This window comes from Caretta caretta, chromosome 1, assembly GCF_965140235.1.
Source record: "Caretta caretta isolate rCarCar2 chromosome 1, rCarCar1.hap1, whole genome shotgun sequence".
In the NCBI taxonomy this organism is placed as follows: domain Eukaryota; kingdom Metazoa; phylum Chordata; order Testudines; family Cheloniidae; genus Caretta; species Caretta caretta.
In genome coordinates this window covers 246,283,111-246,297,883 of record NC_134206.1, presented here as the reverse complement: position 1 = coordinate 246,297,883, position 14,773 = coordinate 246,283,111, and the positions used below count along the sequence as shown (strand labels likewise).

Sequence of the window (14,773 nt, the reverse complement as noted above, 5' to 3'; positions counted from 1 at the left end):
AGGAAAAAACGGAAGCATAATCTTCGTATTAAAATTTTCCACCTTATCTTAATAATAAACAGTTTCAGTCTACTAATCCTAATGTATAGTTATAATTACATTCATTCTACTTGGGTTGAATAAGCATGGAGATGCCAACCTGTCAGAGATCAATTAAAAAGGATCTCCCTACTGCCTCTATCTAAAAGGCAAAGACCCTTACATGATTTGAGATGGGAAATTATCAATATTTTCTCTTTCTATAAAAGTTTCAAGGTTACCTTCTGACACTGGTAGAAAATATATTCTTCCCTGCTCCCCTGTTTTACAATTTTTCATTAATTCACTTTCTTCTCACCTTATATTTTAATTTGATTTACACTGTTCATTTTGTTTTCGTTCCACAAATTTCCAGTAACTGGCTGTTCAGATGTGGATTATTTGTTTCTACCAGGAAACAACTCTCCCAAGGTCAGAAAAAAGGAAAAAGCAGACATGCAATTTATAGGCTACCTGACAACCAGAGAGACTCCAAGGCCCTCTTTATGAACAATATCTGCATTTCAAACCTGAAAGTCTGGACAAACTTTTGAAAGGCGCTTCTTTGCTGTGGGGGATACACATCAGTATTTCTAAGTATACCCAGCCTTTAAGAATATATGTGTTCTTTTTTTCCCTTTATTTTAAAATCAAGATAGATGGCAATGCGTTAGGAATGATTTTTTAAAACGGCTACATTCAACATTTTGCAAACATTAAAAACAACTTGGGGTTTGTTTTTTTTCTGGCAGAGGTTCAGAAACAATTCTTACCAGACATTTGGTAAAACTTTACATCACTAATTATCATCTAACCAAGAAGGCTTTACGTTTTCTGAAGTTTAAGATACTTTTTTTCCCCAGTGAACTGACAAAAGAGGCAAGACTGCTCTGGGGCCTACAAAGCTTTATTTCTTACAATGCAATAACCACAGTCATTTTTACATTTAAGTTGGTTCTTTCCTAGATCTCTTAAATTTCAAGCACGTATTCTTGCTTTATTATATTTAAAAAATTATAAATTGATTAGGAATTAAATTAAAGCATCACAAGAGAATCAAAAATTTAAAAAACCCCACTTATTTCTGTAAAACATGACCAAAATTTCTAATCCATGGAACACTCTTCTATAACCCTTGATCCAAACGGCCATACCAGTACAGTATATCAGAGTTGCTAATTTTACTTTGAAAATCACAATTAAAAATGAATATACTATTGAATGAATATTTCAAAACAAGTATTTTCTCCACAGATTCATATCTATATAAAAAAAGCTAAAACATATATTTAAATTAGGGGGAAGAAATGTTCTTTATAGTTTCAACAGATGTTTGGTTTGGATATGAAAACAGGAGATAATATTCTAAATACAGTTTACAGCAACTGTATACAGTGTGGCAATGCTAATTCTTTTCTCACTTAACTGATATGCAGTAGCTATCTTTGTTGGACACAGATGCTACCACTGAGGAATAATAATATACTGATCTAACATCATCAGGTATTCTGAGGTGCTTTTTAAAGGCAACATTTGCCCAGACAAAGCAGTTCTTTCATAAAAATCTACATAGCAGCTAATCTTAGTGCCAAACAGCATGATAATGCTAAACAAGTTTTATCTGACTTTTCTGTAAGAAGAGTGGGTTAAGTATGGCACTAAATAGTTATGTGAATGCAGTACAAGAAGGATCATGTGAACATCTTGGAAACGTATATAGAAACAGTGCAAAGAGTTGTTAGGTTGGTATGATCAGACTTTTACATGAATTTGTTTCTGTTTTTCTCCACCTCCGATTCTACACGTTTTATTACATTAGCTCAATGGCTCTGACAAGGTTATATAGTGTACATTGTTGATTACATTAGGATACTTCTATTTACAGCACCTTCATTACTGGTACTATGGTAATGATTGTTAGGCACACTGATTGGCCACTGATTCTTTCCTCCACTTATGTACTGTACGTTATTACATTTGGTAAGCATTTTTAGTATTGGAGGACAGTGTTCATTTCCTCAGATTCAGTTATATTGAATTATTCCAATTATATCTGTAACAATTTTTTTTTAATTGCTGCAAATAGTAAACTGTATTTGTATTTCCATCTTGTGGATCATATTAACACCACAGAGAAGAAACAGACAGAAACATGGACATGTCAACGCCTGTCTTCTTTAAATAAGTTAAGGCCACTGACCAAGAGCAAGGAGTATGCTAATTAGCAACGAATGGGCAGTACTTGTATTTTTCCATCTTGATGACCAGATAAGAAGCCCAAAGGTGCTAAGACACCACAGCTTATTTAGCTACTTGCCTTGCTGTCAGATTCTGTGCAAAATAAATTCAGCTACCCTTCATTTTGCTATGAAAATCCACTACTCTGCAACACAGCTTTATTCAGCATTTAGAGGAGAGAATCTTTAACTTGGAACACTGTGCACCATAGGTCACCTGAGTATTTGTCATAAACTGACAATGAGCTAAGGTTCTGTATTTGTTAATATTTGGCAAGGGAAAAAATGCACTACAGTAAAATCCTGCCAATTTCATTCCAAGCCATTAACCCTACATGCATGAGGTATTTCACCATAGAATATCTCACGCTAAATGTATATAACCTCACCATTCTTACTCTTTATACTTTCACTGGTCATTCCTCAAACTAGTACCCTCAATTTGGGAGCAGGAGAAAAAACTGAAATTTTTAATTAACACACAACATTTTATTTCAAGTTGCTTTAGCTTTTCTTTCTCAGATGCCAAACAGAACCCTCCCCACCCCCCCAGAAAAAGCACCAATTCATCTACTTGTCTGAAATGCAAAAATATACTTAAAATGCAAGCAAATATCTGAATGAAAATCAAAGCATCATTCTTTAATCTCCTTCTTAGGTTTAATAATCAGCTTCCAGTGAAGACCTAGAACAAAACCAGCAGCTAGTATAATAGAAATTAGAAAACAAGTGCATAAACAATATCAGTGCAGCAGCAAAATACAAAGTCACTGTTAACATTCCAATTCACCCCATTTTCAATGTTTTTGTGCAATAAAAAAAAATAGGCCATACTCTCTGGCCAAGATAACAATCATCATTTTTTTTTAAAGACTAACTCAGTCATTCTTAACTTAAGCTATTTCTGGTTGTTTTTAAAAAATAAAATGAATTAAATACAACTCTCACCAAAAAGAGAAACAAAACAAAACAAAACCCAAAAAACAAGGACCACATTTTATAAACACAAAATTATGGTGCAAATGAAGTAAAAATAAATATCACACCCTTAACAACAGAAAAGAAAATCTGAACTAGTTCCTATGGCTGAACGTGGAGGATGTGAAAATAGGATTTTGTAACATAATTTTTTAAAATATTGGCTTAAGTCTCTCAATATTTCAGAGGTAAAGCCACGCAGCTGGGAGGAACATTTTCTCACGCTGTTAAATTTCACTAAACTTCAGGTGTGACAGCAAAGTTTGAATATAATTAGAGGAACCATAAAAAGTCTTTTTGACAGGCAGGGCTCTGTGCTTTGTGTCCTACTTCTCAGCCAACACTCGGTTGCCAAAACGGATATGAATCCAGACTTGTCAACGCAGCAACAAGGCAGGATTGCCTACTGGGTCCTTGGGAGCAACTTAAACCTTTGTTGTGTGAGCTCCACTCAGTTTGTGTGTTTGTTTTTTCTCTTATGTTGCATCTGAAGATTAGGGATAAGGAGGAGGCTTGGAGAGACAGTTGAGAGGGGCACACTGAGAGCTGGAATGTGGCTGCTCTTCTGGAAAGGCTACATCAGGACTGAAAATTAAAAGAAGAGAAAAAGTGTTTAAAACACATGGCCAAATCTTTACATGAACGTAAACAAAACAGGTGTGGGCACAGATTTTCAAAGGGGATGAAACCCAGCTTGCAAATTTGCACCCTCCATTTAATTCAGGCAGTGATCTGCATATGTAACATCCCTAATGTGCACATACAAAATGGCCCTTGCACATGTAAATCAGATGCTGAAGATGTCCTGCTGTCCAATTAGCACCACACTGGCACAGAGATAGCAGTTTCTAGTAATATCCTGGATAAACCTTATTGAATTAAATTGCATCTTATTGAATTAAGTTTAAGTATCTTTGGTGCCCATTGTATTAAAAATGCAAAGTTTATATATGATTGTGGGGTTGTATATGACTTCTCCAGTGGAGAGACATGGCCAGTATAAACCTTGGGAAGTGTTATCACTATATTAAACAATATGCCAGACAAACATAAGAATGGCCGTAGTGGGTCAGACTAATGGTCCATCTAGCCACAAAGTTAAGTGGGGTTCCTAGGAAATACCTGGGTGGAGGTGAATGCGAATTACCACCTTCCGTTATGCAAAGACCCAACCTTCGGAAGCTTCGCCATGGGGAGGGGACCCATTCTCTGGCTGAATATCTATTCACAGTTTCTGCACACTGAAGACCCAAACTGTATGAAAGAGTGCTTGTTCTGAGCCAATGCGGTTATGAACTTGTAACCAGAGAAAACCCCCTGTTGGTTTGAAGAACTGACTCCTACCAGAGCCCTTTTTGAGTTGGGGTGATCTCTGGTAAACTTAGTAGCATGTGTGTAAATTCATTTATTGCTTTAATATGTTTTTTCTGTAAAGCTTTTACCTTAAGAAAAAATGTGATTGCTTAGAAAAAGCTGTGTGGTACTTTATAAGTAGGTATCCTAAAAATCTGTTTGCTGCAGAAAAACACAGAATTTGTGGTTTTACAGGGACTCTTTAATTTTTACATTTTGTGAAAAAATAAAAAACATATATTAACTATTAACTAGCTTTTACTGAAAGTACCAGTGTCACTTATTCAGTGTGTGCAATCTCCCCCTCTTGTGGTTGATTTTTCAACGAGCTTTAAATTTACATAGCTAAACATATTCCAATAAACTGCTTCTGGAATATAGTGGTTACTCAATGACGGATAGGGGTTTGTGTTTTAATGCATCTCAAATTTCACTTCAGCCTCTAGATGTGAGTAATTAAAGTTAGAAAAAGATGCTGAAAACTTTAAAAATCACTCCTAAAGACCGTGTCACTGAGTTTGGCAAGGACAAATTTCACATTGATGGTAATGTGCTGTTCTGTACTTGTGTGCAGCAAGGTTGTAGATTACAAATTGCAATTCTATTAATTTTATTTTATTATAATGATTGATGGCACTCATAGGCTTCAAACTTGCTTAAAAATTGTAAATCTATCAATAAAACATTGTGTTCAGCTGATACCTATCTATATTGTGGCTAGGAAAACAAAAATTCAGCATTTCATTTTAATCATGGAAAAACAAAGATTTTAATGTTTTTTTAATTGGAGAATTTTGGTTTTTTTTATTGTGGAAAACTAGGATCCCTGCTTATAACTGTGGGTAATTACGCTGTTTATAGTCTCTGAGGGGAAAAGCAAAACAGGCCTGCTTAGGCATTCTGACTCTACCAAACAGGTAATGGCTGGGGACATGGAAACCTGAGAGTGGGTGCCCCTGGTGGACCATAGAGGGGAAGACAAGTGCAGTTGCCCTGAACTGTGACACACAACTTCTGTTTGCATGCTTAGATGAGGAATGTTGTGAGGGGAAATGAATGCATGAGCAAAATGGTGGGATCAAATTTAAACAGCAATTCACAAGTGCCATTTGATTTGCACACTAGGGATTTTATATGTTCATATGATGACCCATACTAAACTGAAGGTGCCAGTTCAGAAGCAAGGTTTCATCCCCTTTGAATACAATGTACCAACCAAAGCATTTGTTTAAACCCGCTGAAACCTGCCTTTAGGGGCAGCATCACTGATAAGTACCCTCTAATGCAAGGGTTCTCAAACTTCATTGCACCGCGACCCCCTTCTGACAACAAAAATTACTACACGACCCCAGGAGGGGGACCGAATCTTGAGCCTGCCCGAGCCCCACCACCTTGGTTGGAGGTGCCAAAGCCCAAGGGATTCAGCCCCAGGCAGGGGCCCTGTAACCTGAGCCCTGCCACCCAGGGCTGAAGCCCTTGGACTTTGGCTCTGGACCCAGGCTTCCGCTTTGGCCCCAGACAGTGGGGTTCAAGCTTTGGCTTCAGCCCTGGGCCCCAGCAAGTCTAAGCCAGTCCCGGTGACCTTTTTAAAATGGGGTTGCGACCCACTTTGGGGTCCCAACCCACAATTTAAGAACTGCTGCTTTAATGCTAGCAACCACTTTAAAACATTCCCAAGATTTCCAGTAATGCTTTGTTTGCTTTCTAACCAACTTTGGTTTGTCGCTTAAGACAGGTTTCATTGCCTGTTGTTTTAAATACTAGTCTAGAAACAATATTCACCCAGGGTAAACTTCACCCCTTACAGCATCTCATTTGGCCAGGCTGTCTTTGCAGGGGTGAATTGCACTGCCAGAAAGCTTTTACATCTGAGGCCTGCTTGAGTTACAGTCCTTAATTTTTCAAGTGAAGCATCAGGCACATCAAGCTTCAGATACAGTATGTGAATAAAATCAACCCATAAACACCTGCAGTTTTTCAGTCTGTCTGGGAAATGTCTTTCTTTTTTTCTTTTTCTTTTTTTGACTCAGTATGTATTATAGTCAGTCTGGCAAGCAAAGTTAAGCACAATTGCCCTTGTACTTGTTCTTCCAGGGCTTTTCTATTTTTCTTCCTTTAGAAACTGCACTGTCTCACGTATATATTATCCCTCCAGTACAGAATTTTGGCGCATTGCAGATATTGTCTGAGGGACTGCAATTAGTCTGCTGTTGGGAATGGATCAATTGGAAATGCCAAAGGTATTTATAGCATGTTGAAAATGCGTAAATATGCACATACAGGATTTAATTAGGGGGAAAAAAGAAGTTCCATTTGTTCAAAGGCCAAAAAGAATGTGGTACATCATCACCACTGTGATTTTATTATGGCAGACCATAGTTTTCAAATTTGGGGCGTCTAAGAGATTTTGGTACCTCCCTCCCACTGGAATTCAGTTGTGCACCTAACTCCCCTTTAGACTCTTCTGAAAATCCCTATCTAGCATGCCTAAAGTTAAGCTCTTAATTCCACGTTTAGGCCTTTAAATAGAAGACGCATGATTATGGAATGAAACCTGCAAGGTGCTGGGTACCTTCAATCCCCACTGGCTTCAGTCATTGTTGAAGGTGTCCAGCACCTCAAAGAATGAGGTTCTTTAGCAGGGACTCACCAGGGGAAGCAGGGTTCAGCACTTTTGAAATCAATCCACTTCTCTTTTGGGGCTCTGTCCTGCAACGGGCCGAGCACTGATCCAGCCAAACACTTAAGCACATGAGTAGACCCACTAGCTGGGTCAGTGCCAGAATGCTCAGCACCTTGTAAGATCAAGCCTCATAACATATGGAGTTAGAAACTTAACTTTAGGAACCTGGGCTCGTATATTTTGGCCCAAATATTTTCCTAGCTGGATTTGTTTTACATTAAAAAATTCAATGATGGTACTTTCCTCTGTATTGCTGTTAGTGAGATGCAACAACATGTAAATATAGAGCTGACATTAGGGGAGGGATCTGAATTAGCTCTTTGCCTATTCTGGTCATCCCCAATAAAGGGAGGGGTGGGGGAGGAGACACAGAAAAGGGTGACATTTAGGGTGAAATTCATCCATTTACTGAGAGCAACACAAGACCTCTGCTCCTCTTAAGTCTTCAAAATAGGGCTTAAGTGGGATTTAGCTCAGGCACAGATCTTGTTTTCCCCCCCAGTGAAGGAGTGAAATTCAACCTTAAAGTAGCAGGTGATAAGGATTTACTACGAGGTGGCCCCACAATCCTAGAAAGGTCCCATTTTTTCTATGATTCCTGTGATTGGTTGATAATGGTAGAGTGGAACGGAAAGACTCATGCAATTTTTTCTTGTTTATAAAGAGATCTGTCCAAATGTGTTGCCTTTCAAAGCTACCTTCCTACCTTTAAAAACAAATAACATTAGGTGATACATATTAGGAGGAGGACATGGTTGCAGTTATTGTAATACAAAAATATCCCAGTACTCAGGACATTAAGCATGTGTTCATTTTTCTATTCATGGTACTGCTAAGTTGGAGATCATCTTAGTATATAAAAACATTTTTATGCATAAAGAAATATGAGACAATTCTGTCTCACCAACCTCTTAATGACTAATAATATTAATTAATAATAAATAATGATGAGATAACTGGCTCTGTGGATAGGGGGGAAATGGTGGACGTGATATATCTTGACTTTAGCAAAGTTTTTGATATGGTCTTCCACAGTATTCTTGCCAGCAGGTTAAAAAGTATGGATTGGATGAATGGACTATACGGTGGATAGAAAGCTGGCTAGATCGTCGGGCTCAATAGGTAGTGATCAATGGCTCCATGTCTAATTGGCAGCCGGTATCAAGTGGTATGCCTCAGGGGTCTGTCCTGGGGCTGGTTTTGTTCAAGATCTTCATTAATGATCTGGATGACGGTATGGATTGCACCCTCAGCAAGTTCACGGATGACACTAAACGGGGGGGAGAGGTAGATACGCTGGAGGGTAGGGATAGAGTCCAGAGTGACCTAGACAAATTGGAGGATTGGGCCAAAAGAAATCCGATGAGGTTCAACAAGGACAAGTGCAGAGTCCTGCACTTAGGATGGAAGTATCCCATGCACTGCTACAGGCTGGGGACCAACTGGCTAAGCGGCAGTTCTGCAGAAAACTGGGGATTACAGTGGATGAGAAGCTGGACATGAGCCAACAGTGTGCCCTTGTTGCCAGGATGGCTAACGGCATATTTGGCTGCATTAGTAGGATCATTGCCAGCAGATCGAGGGAAGTGATTATTCCCCTCTATTCAGCACTGGTGAGTCCACATCTGGAGTATTGTGTCCAGTTTTGGGCCCCCCCCACTACAGAAAGGATGTGGACAAATTGGAGAGAGTCCAGCAGAGGGCAATGAAAATGATCAAGGGGCTGGGGCACATGACTTATGAGGAGAAGCTGAGGGAACTGGTCTTATTTAGTCGGCAGAAGAGAAGAGTGAGGGGGGATTTGATAGCAGCCTTCAACGACCTAAAGGGGGGTTCCAAAGAGGATGGAGCTAGGCTGGTCTCAGTGGTAGCAGATGACAGAACAAGGAGTAATGGTCTCAAGTTGCAGTGGGGGAGGTTTAGGTTGGATATTAGGAAAAACTATCTCACTAGGAGGGTGGCGAAACACTGGAATGGGTTACCTAGGGAGGTGGTGGAATCTCCATCCTTAGAGGTTTTTAAGGCCTGGCTTGACAAAGCCCTGGCTGGGATGATTTAGTTGGGGGTTGGTCCTGCTTTGAGCAGGGGGTTGGACTAGATGACCTCCTGAGGTCTCTTCCAACCCTAATCTTCTATGATTAGAGGCATTAGAAGAAAATAAAATTACAAGTTTATCAGCATGGGCAATTGAATGGTTTTTGTAGCAAAAATGCACACAATACTAATAATTTGCAATCCTCGTCAGAGTCTTGTAGGGAATATTGATCTGATCCTTGTATTGACTCTGACATTGTCACTGTCTCTGTTCAGAATAAAAAATATAGTTGAGCAATTCAGATTAATACAGCTGTACACAGATAAGCGTTAGATCATCTATAGGATACAATCATTAAAGCCCACACTGCAACCCGTGTGTTTCTAATGATGGTACATAGGAATAAAATCAATGTGGCAATGTATTCTTGAGTTCAAGTGTCAGTTATGTTGAGTAGTGTAGGCAGTATGAGATGACAGTAAATTACTAATAATAAAACAAAACAATACAAAGGAGGGAGAAATGTGGAGTTTTTGACACATAATTGGGAATAAACCTGCAAATTACTACAACTGGACATGTGTATCTCTACACCTGTGATGTGTGCTGCTTTTACAACATAGTTTTAATGCATGTTTTTATTAAATTCTGTTTAATGGTTAATATTATATAGTTTATGGATGATGATTGCCATTTGTTTGAGCTAGAATTACTGTATATTTTTAAGTGGATTTCAACTATGATTGAAAAAGCTAATCATGTATTTCTAATGCCAGTTGGAAAGTACTATGCAAAGCCTTTTAATGTTATTCTTAACTAGTATTTTCTCTTTCCTAAATAGATAATATACCACACAATGTTATCTAATTAACATTAAGTCATGCCTAAAATGAATCAGCAGTGGAGTATATTTACAAACCATAGATGCCCAATGTTATTTCATGAAAACTATGGTTTTGTACAGATAACATGTCAGGTTTTAGAAATACTTTATTTCATGTAAAAATAATCAACTCACTTCCTTTTACTTTAATCACTTGTAAATTTACGACAGATGACCAGGGGTTACATTTTTGGCTTCATATATACACACAGAGCTCCCAATGAATTAGATGGAAGCCTGAATATGGCCCAAAGTAAATATCATAACATACAATCTCAGGGTAATTATATGGTAATATACTCTCTACAGTAATGCAGATAAGTGGTTACAGGTGATGATGGGGCAAGAGGAGGTTATTTACCTTATAATAACTGGAGATTCGTCCAACGTGTGGCCTCTATCTGTGTTCCACCGTGGAGACGCATGTGCTGCATGTGCCTGGAGTCAGAGAATTTTGAAAGCAGTGTCTGCTGGCCCTAGGATGATCAGACCTCCTGATATTATCAGGACCGTCCCGATATTAGGGGCTTTGTCTTATATATGCAACTATATCACCTATCCCCTCCCCGCTCCTGCGAAAAAGAAAGTGTCCCAATTTTTCACACTCGCTATCTGGTCACCCTAGCTGGCCCGCACACGCATCCTGAGTCTCCTCATGCCTCCCACTGAAGAGATAAAGGGCGGAGCAGGCCAACTGTCTCTTCAGTTCTTTTTCTACTGCGAATCCAAGTATGGTCCGAAGTAGAGGGGAAAGAGGATGAGTAGTGGACTATAGAAAGGGACAGCGCATCTTGATGAATGTCCAGTTACTATAAGGTAGGTAACTTCTTCTTCTCCTTTGAGTTCTGGTCCCGATGTATATTCCACGGTAGGTGACTGACAAGCACTAGTCAAGAAAGAGGAGGGTGCATGGATGCAGGCATCAGAGCTCTTTGAAGGACCATTGTCCCAAAGGATGTGTAAGTGGTGAAGCCCTGTGGAGACCATAATGTCTTGTGAATGTATGGATGGAAGTCCACATAACTGCCTCAACCAGAGGCACTTCTTGAAGTGATGCTACAGACATCGCTTGTGGTCTTGTAGAATGAGTCCTCACCCACTATGGGGAAGGAAGGTGAAACAACTGCTAGCAGAATAAGATACAACCTGAGATCCTCTGAAAGGAGATAGTGTGATGTTGGACTCTTTCTGGTATAGCAATAAACAGTCTGGGTGATTTTCTAATCAATTTTGTCCTTTGTAGGTAGAAGGTGAGAGCACGTCATATGTCAAGGGAATGAAGGCTCCTCTCCTCCACAGATGCATGCAGTTTTAGAAAAAACAGGTAAGTTGATTGGTTTGTTTATGTGAAACTCCACACCAACCTTGGGAAGGAATTTCAGATGTAGCCATAAACAGACTTTGTCTTTATAGAATAAAGTATATGGTGGATCTGCCATTAGGATTCTCAACTCACCTACCCTACTGGCTGAGATGATGGCCACAAGGAATGCAACTTTCATAGATAGCTGCATTTCCATGTCTCACCTAACAGCTTGAAGGTGTGCTTAGTGGGAGCTGACAGCATAAGGTTCAAGTCCCAATGAGGGGAAGGCTTCCTTACTGGTGGAAAGGTCTAATTAGGCCCTTTAAGAATCGGAGTGAAAATTGAATAACCATCTGCTAGTGGATGGCGCACAATGATTGCTGCCAGATAGACTTGTATAGAGCGGAGGGAAAAGCCAGCCATTTTGACAGAAAGAAGACAGTCCAAAACGAATGGAACATCTGCTGACTTGGGAGATATGCACATTTGATGCACCCAGATAGAGAAACGCCTCCACTTGGCTGAATAGGATTTCCTAGTGGAGCTCTTTCTGCTGTTTTAAGAATGGTTTGTATGGCTTCTGAACGGGAAAGTTCTAGTGTTGATGCCCATCCAAAAACTAAGCCATGAGATGAAGCATCTCAGGATTGGGATACTTGATCCTGCCCCTCTCCAGGGTGAAGAGAACAGGAAACAACTGGATGCTGATTAGAGGGCAGGATGACAGCCACATGAGGTTCAGAAACCAAAACTGCCTGGGGCAATTGGGGATAATGAGGATGACTCATGCCCGGTCTTGACAGATTTTCTGCAAGACTCAAGGTAGGAACAGTAAAGGAGGAAAGGCATAGCTCAGATGACCCGACCAGGAAAGAAGGAGAGCATTACCCTGAGAGTGTAATCTTACAGCACCTCTGGAACAATATGTGTTGCATTTCCTGTTCATTTGGGAGGTGAACAGATCCCAGTTGGGAGTCCCCCACTGAGCAGAAATGTTGTTTACTACTGAATTCCCACTCATAATTGATGGAGAAATGATATTGTGATTGGATTCTTGATACCAATTTCATAGGGTGACTGATTCTACGCAGAGGGATTGATCTCACCCCCTCCCTGTCATATTGTCTGACATTGTGGGGACATGGTAGGACCTTATGAATTGCAAAAAGACTTTGAAAGCATCTCAATCTGCCCAGAGTTCCAGAAGGTTGATGTGAATCCTGGCCTTTTGGGGCAACCAAGTGCCCTGAACCGTATAGCTCTCCACATGGGCTTCCCAGTCTGAGAGAGAGAGTCTTTAATGATCATCTTGTCTGGTAGGATGGTAGGAAGAGGACCCCCATACACTCCTGATGAAGATCCTTCCACCACATTAGAGAAGCTGTTACTCTAGCAGAAATTGTTACCATGGTGTTCATGTTGTATTTGGTTGGTGGAGCCATGCCTGAAGGCAATGTAAGCAGACTCTGGTGAATGGGGTAACGTAAGTGCATGAAGCCATGTTCCTTATGAGAAAGGAAAGGAAAGTTCTGACTGAAGCTCAAGAGTTGCATACGGCCCGATCTATCAGGTTGCTTATGGTGTGAAACCTGCCCTTTGGCAGATAAGCTCTCCCTTTGCTGAATTGAGGGTGGCCCTTATGAAGTCTGTAGTCTGTGTCAGAGTGAGAACAGACTTTTCCAAGTTGACTCCGACTCTTAGGGAAGAAAATAAGCATTGAGGTCGACTTGTGGGCCTCCTGATATGTCTCAGCAATGAGAAGCCAATCATCAAGATAGGAGAAGACTATGAAGTCATTCCATCTGAAATAAGCTGCTATTACCAGGAAGATCTTGATAAAAATTCTGGGGGCTGTAGCAACGCCAAATGGGAGAACGCTGTACTGGAGGTGGATGGGGCTCACCATGAATCTGAGAAAACATCTGCATGCAGGGTGAATATCCATGTGTGACATCTGATTAAAATGTGATCATGTAGATCATTGTTGCTACCCCTGTTGTATAATTGCAACAAATCTTATACAAAGTATGCCATGTAAGGTGTCAATGGAAAAGTTATGATTTGCCAAATGTGATTATCCTATTTGTATGCATGCATCATTTTTGTATCTGAAGTTATGAATATTGACTATGTGCCTATATTTCACATGTGTTTGCTCCTGTGGTAACACCCACAAGGCAGTTTACATCCAGTGTAGCCAGCACGTTGTGAATGAAGTATTCAAGTGATGGCCCATCAATGAAAACAATGTTGTGGAAAGAGAGTGCTAAATGACCCCTAATCGTGTAGTGGTGGTATTGTTAAGGGCTTGCAGCTCTTGAACTCAAATATATCTTTTTGCTGGAGAGTGGGGTTGAGAGGGTGTTGCATATGTGGAGGGTGCAGGGAAATGAGACTTCTGTACTCTCTGCTTCTTACGAGGAAGGTCGTAAGATCACTCGTGATAAAACTGTTAAGATGCCAGTCTAGGTCTGTGAGGTTGCTTGTGATAATTCCTTTTTGGGGCAGGTATATATATTCCCAGGGAGCGGAGGGTGGCCTTTAAAGTCCTTTAAAGTTTGTAAGAACTCATCTCTCTTTTCATTTAAAAGGTGAGCTTCATCAAAGGGCAGGTCCTCTATAGTGTTTTGGACCTCCCTGGGAAATCACAAGGTGGGTAACCATGACTCATGGCACATTACAGTGGCCATTGCCATTGACCTAGGTGATGTGTCAGTTGTATCAGTTACTGATTGAAGTGCAGTTCTGGCCACCAGCTTGCCCTCATCAATACAAGCCTGCAAGTGAGCTCTGTCTTGTGGTAGTTTGTCTACAAAGGCTGTGAATGTTGAATAGTTGAGATAGTTGTACTTACCCAACAGTGCCTGATAGTTCACTGTGCAGAACTGAAGGCTAGTAAATGTGAATACCTTTCTTCCCAACAAGTCTAGATGATTAGCCTCCTTCTCAGGAGCTGCAGATTTAATGTTTTGTTGTCTAGATCTCTCAGTGGCAGCCTGGACAACCACAGAGTTTGGTGCAGGGTGAGTAAAAAGGAATTCTGCTCCCTTGATGTTTCTCCGCCTTCATTGGGGTAGGAGCTGGTGTATGGGGTAGAAGCTGGTGTATGCCTTCATTGGGGTGGCTGGTGTATGCCTGACTCCTCTGGCAGGTTCCAGAATAGCTTTATTGACTGGACTATTTGGCTGGATCCAGTGGTTTGCAGAATATCTGGGAGCTTGTGTTGGGGATCCTGGACCTCTTCTAGGGAGGTCTGGAATGCTTCTGCCACCCTGCACAA

General features: G+C 40.3%; 1 protein-coding gene across 9 annotated transcripts in view; it reads right to left on the bottom strand.

Moving 5' to 3' along the window:
- Positions 1 to 909: 909 nt before the first annotated feature.
- The window catches only part of BICD1 (BICD cargo adaptor 1), a 253,737-nt gene continuing 239,873 nt past the window's right edge, over positions 910 to 14,773 (bottom strand). For all 9 annotated transcript variants that reach the window (XM_048829753.2, XM_075122697.1, XM_048829734.2 and 6 more), the window contains one exon: positions 910 to 3,818. In XM_048829753.2, coding sequence (XP_048685710.2) covers positions 3,808 to 3,818 — 11 coding nt within the window. In that variant the 3' untranslated portion in view covers positions 910 to 3,807. The remainder of the gene's footprint in view (positions 3,819 to 14,773) is intronic.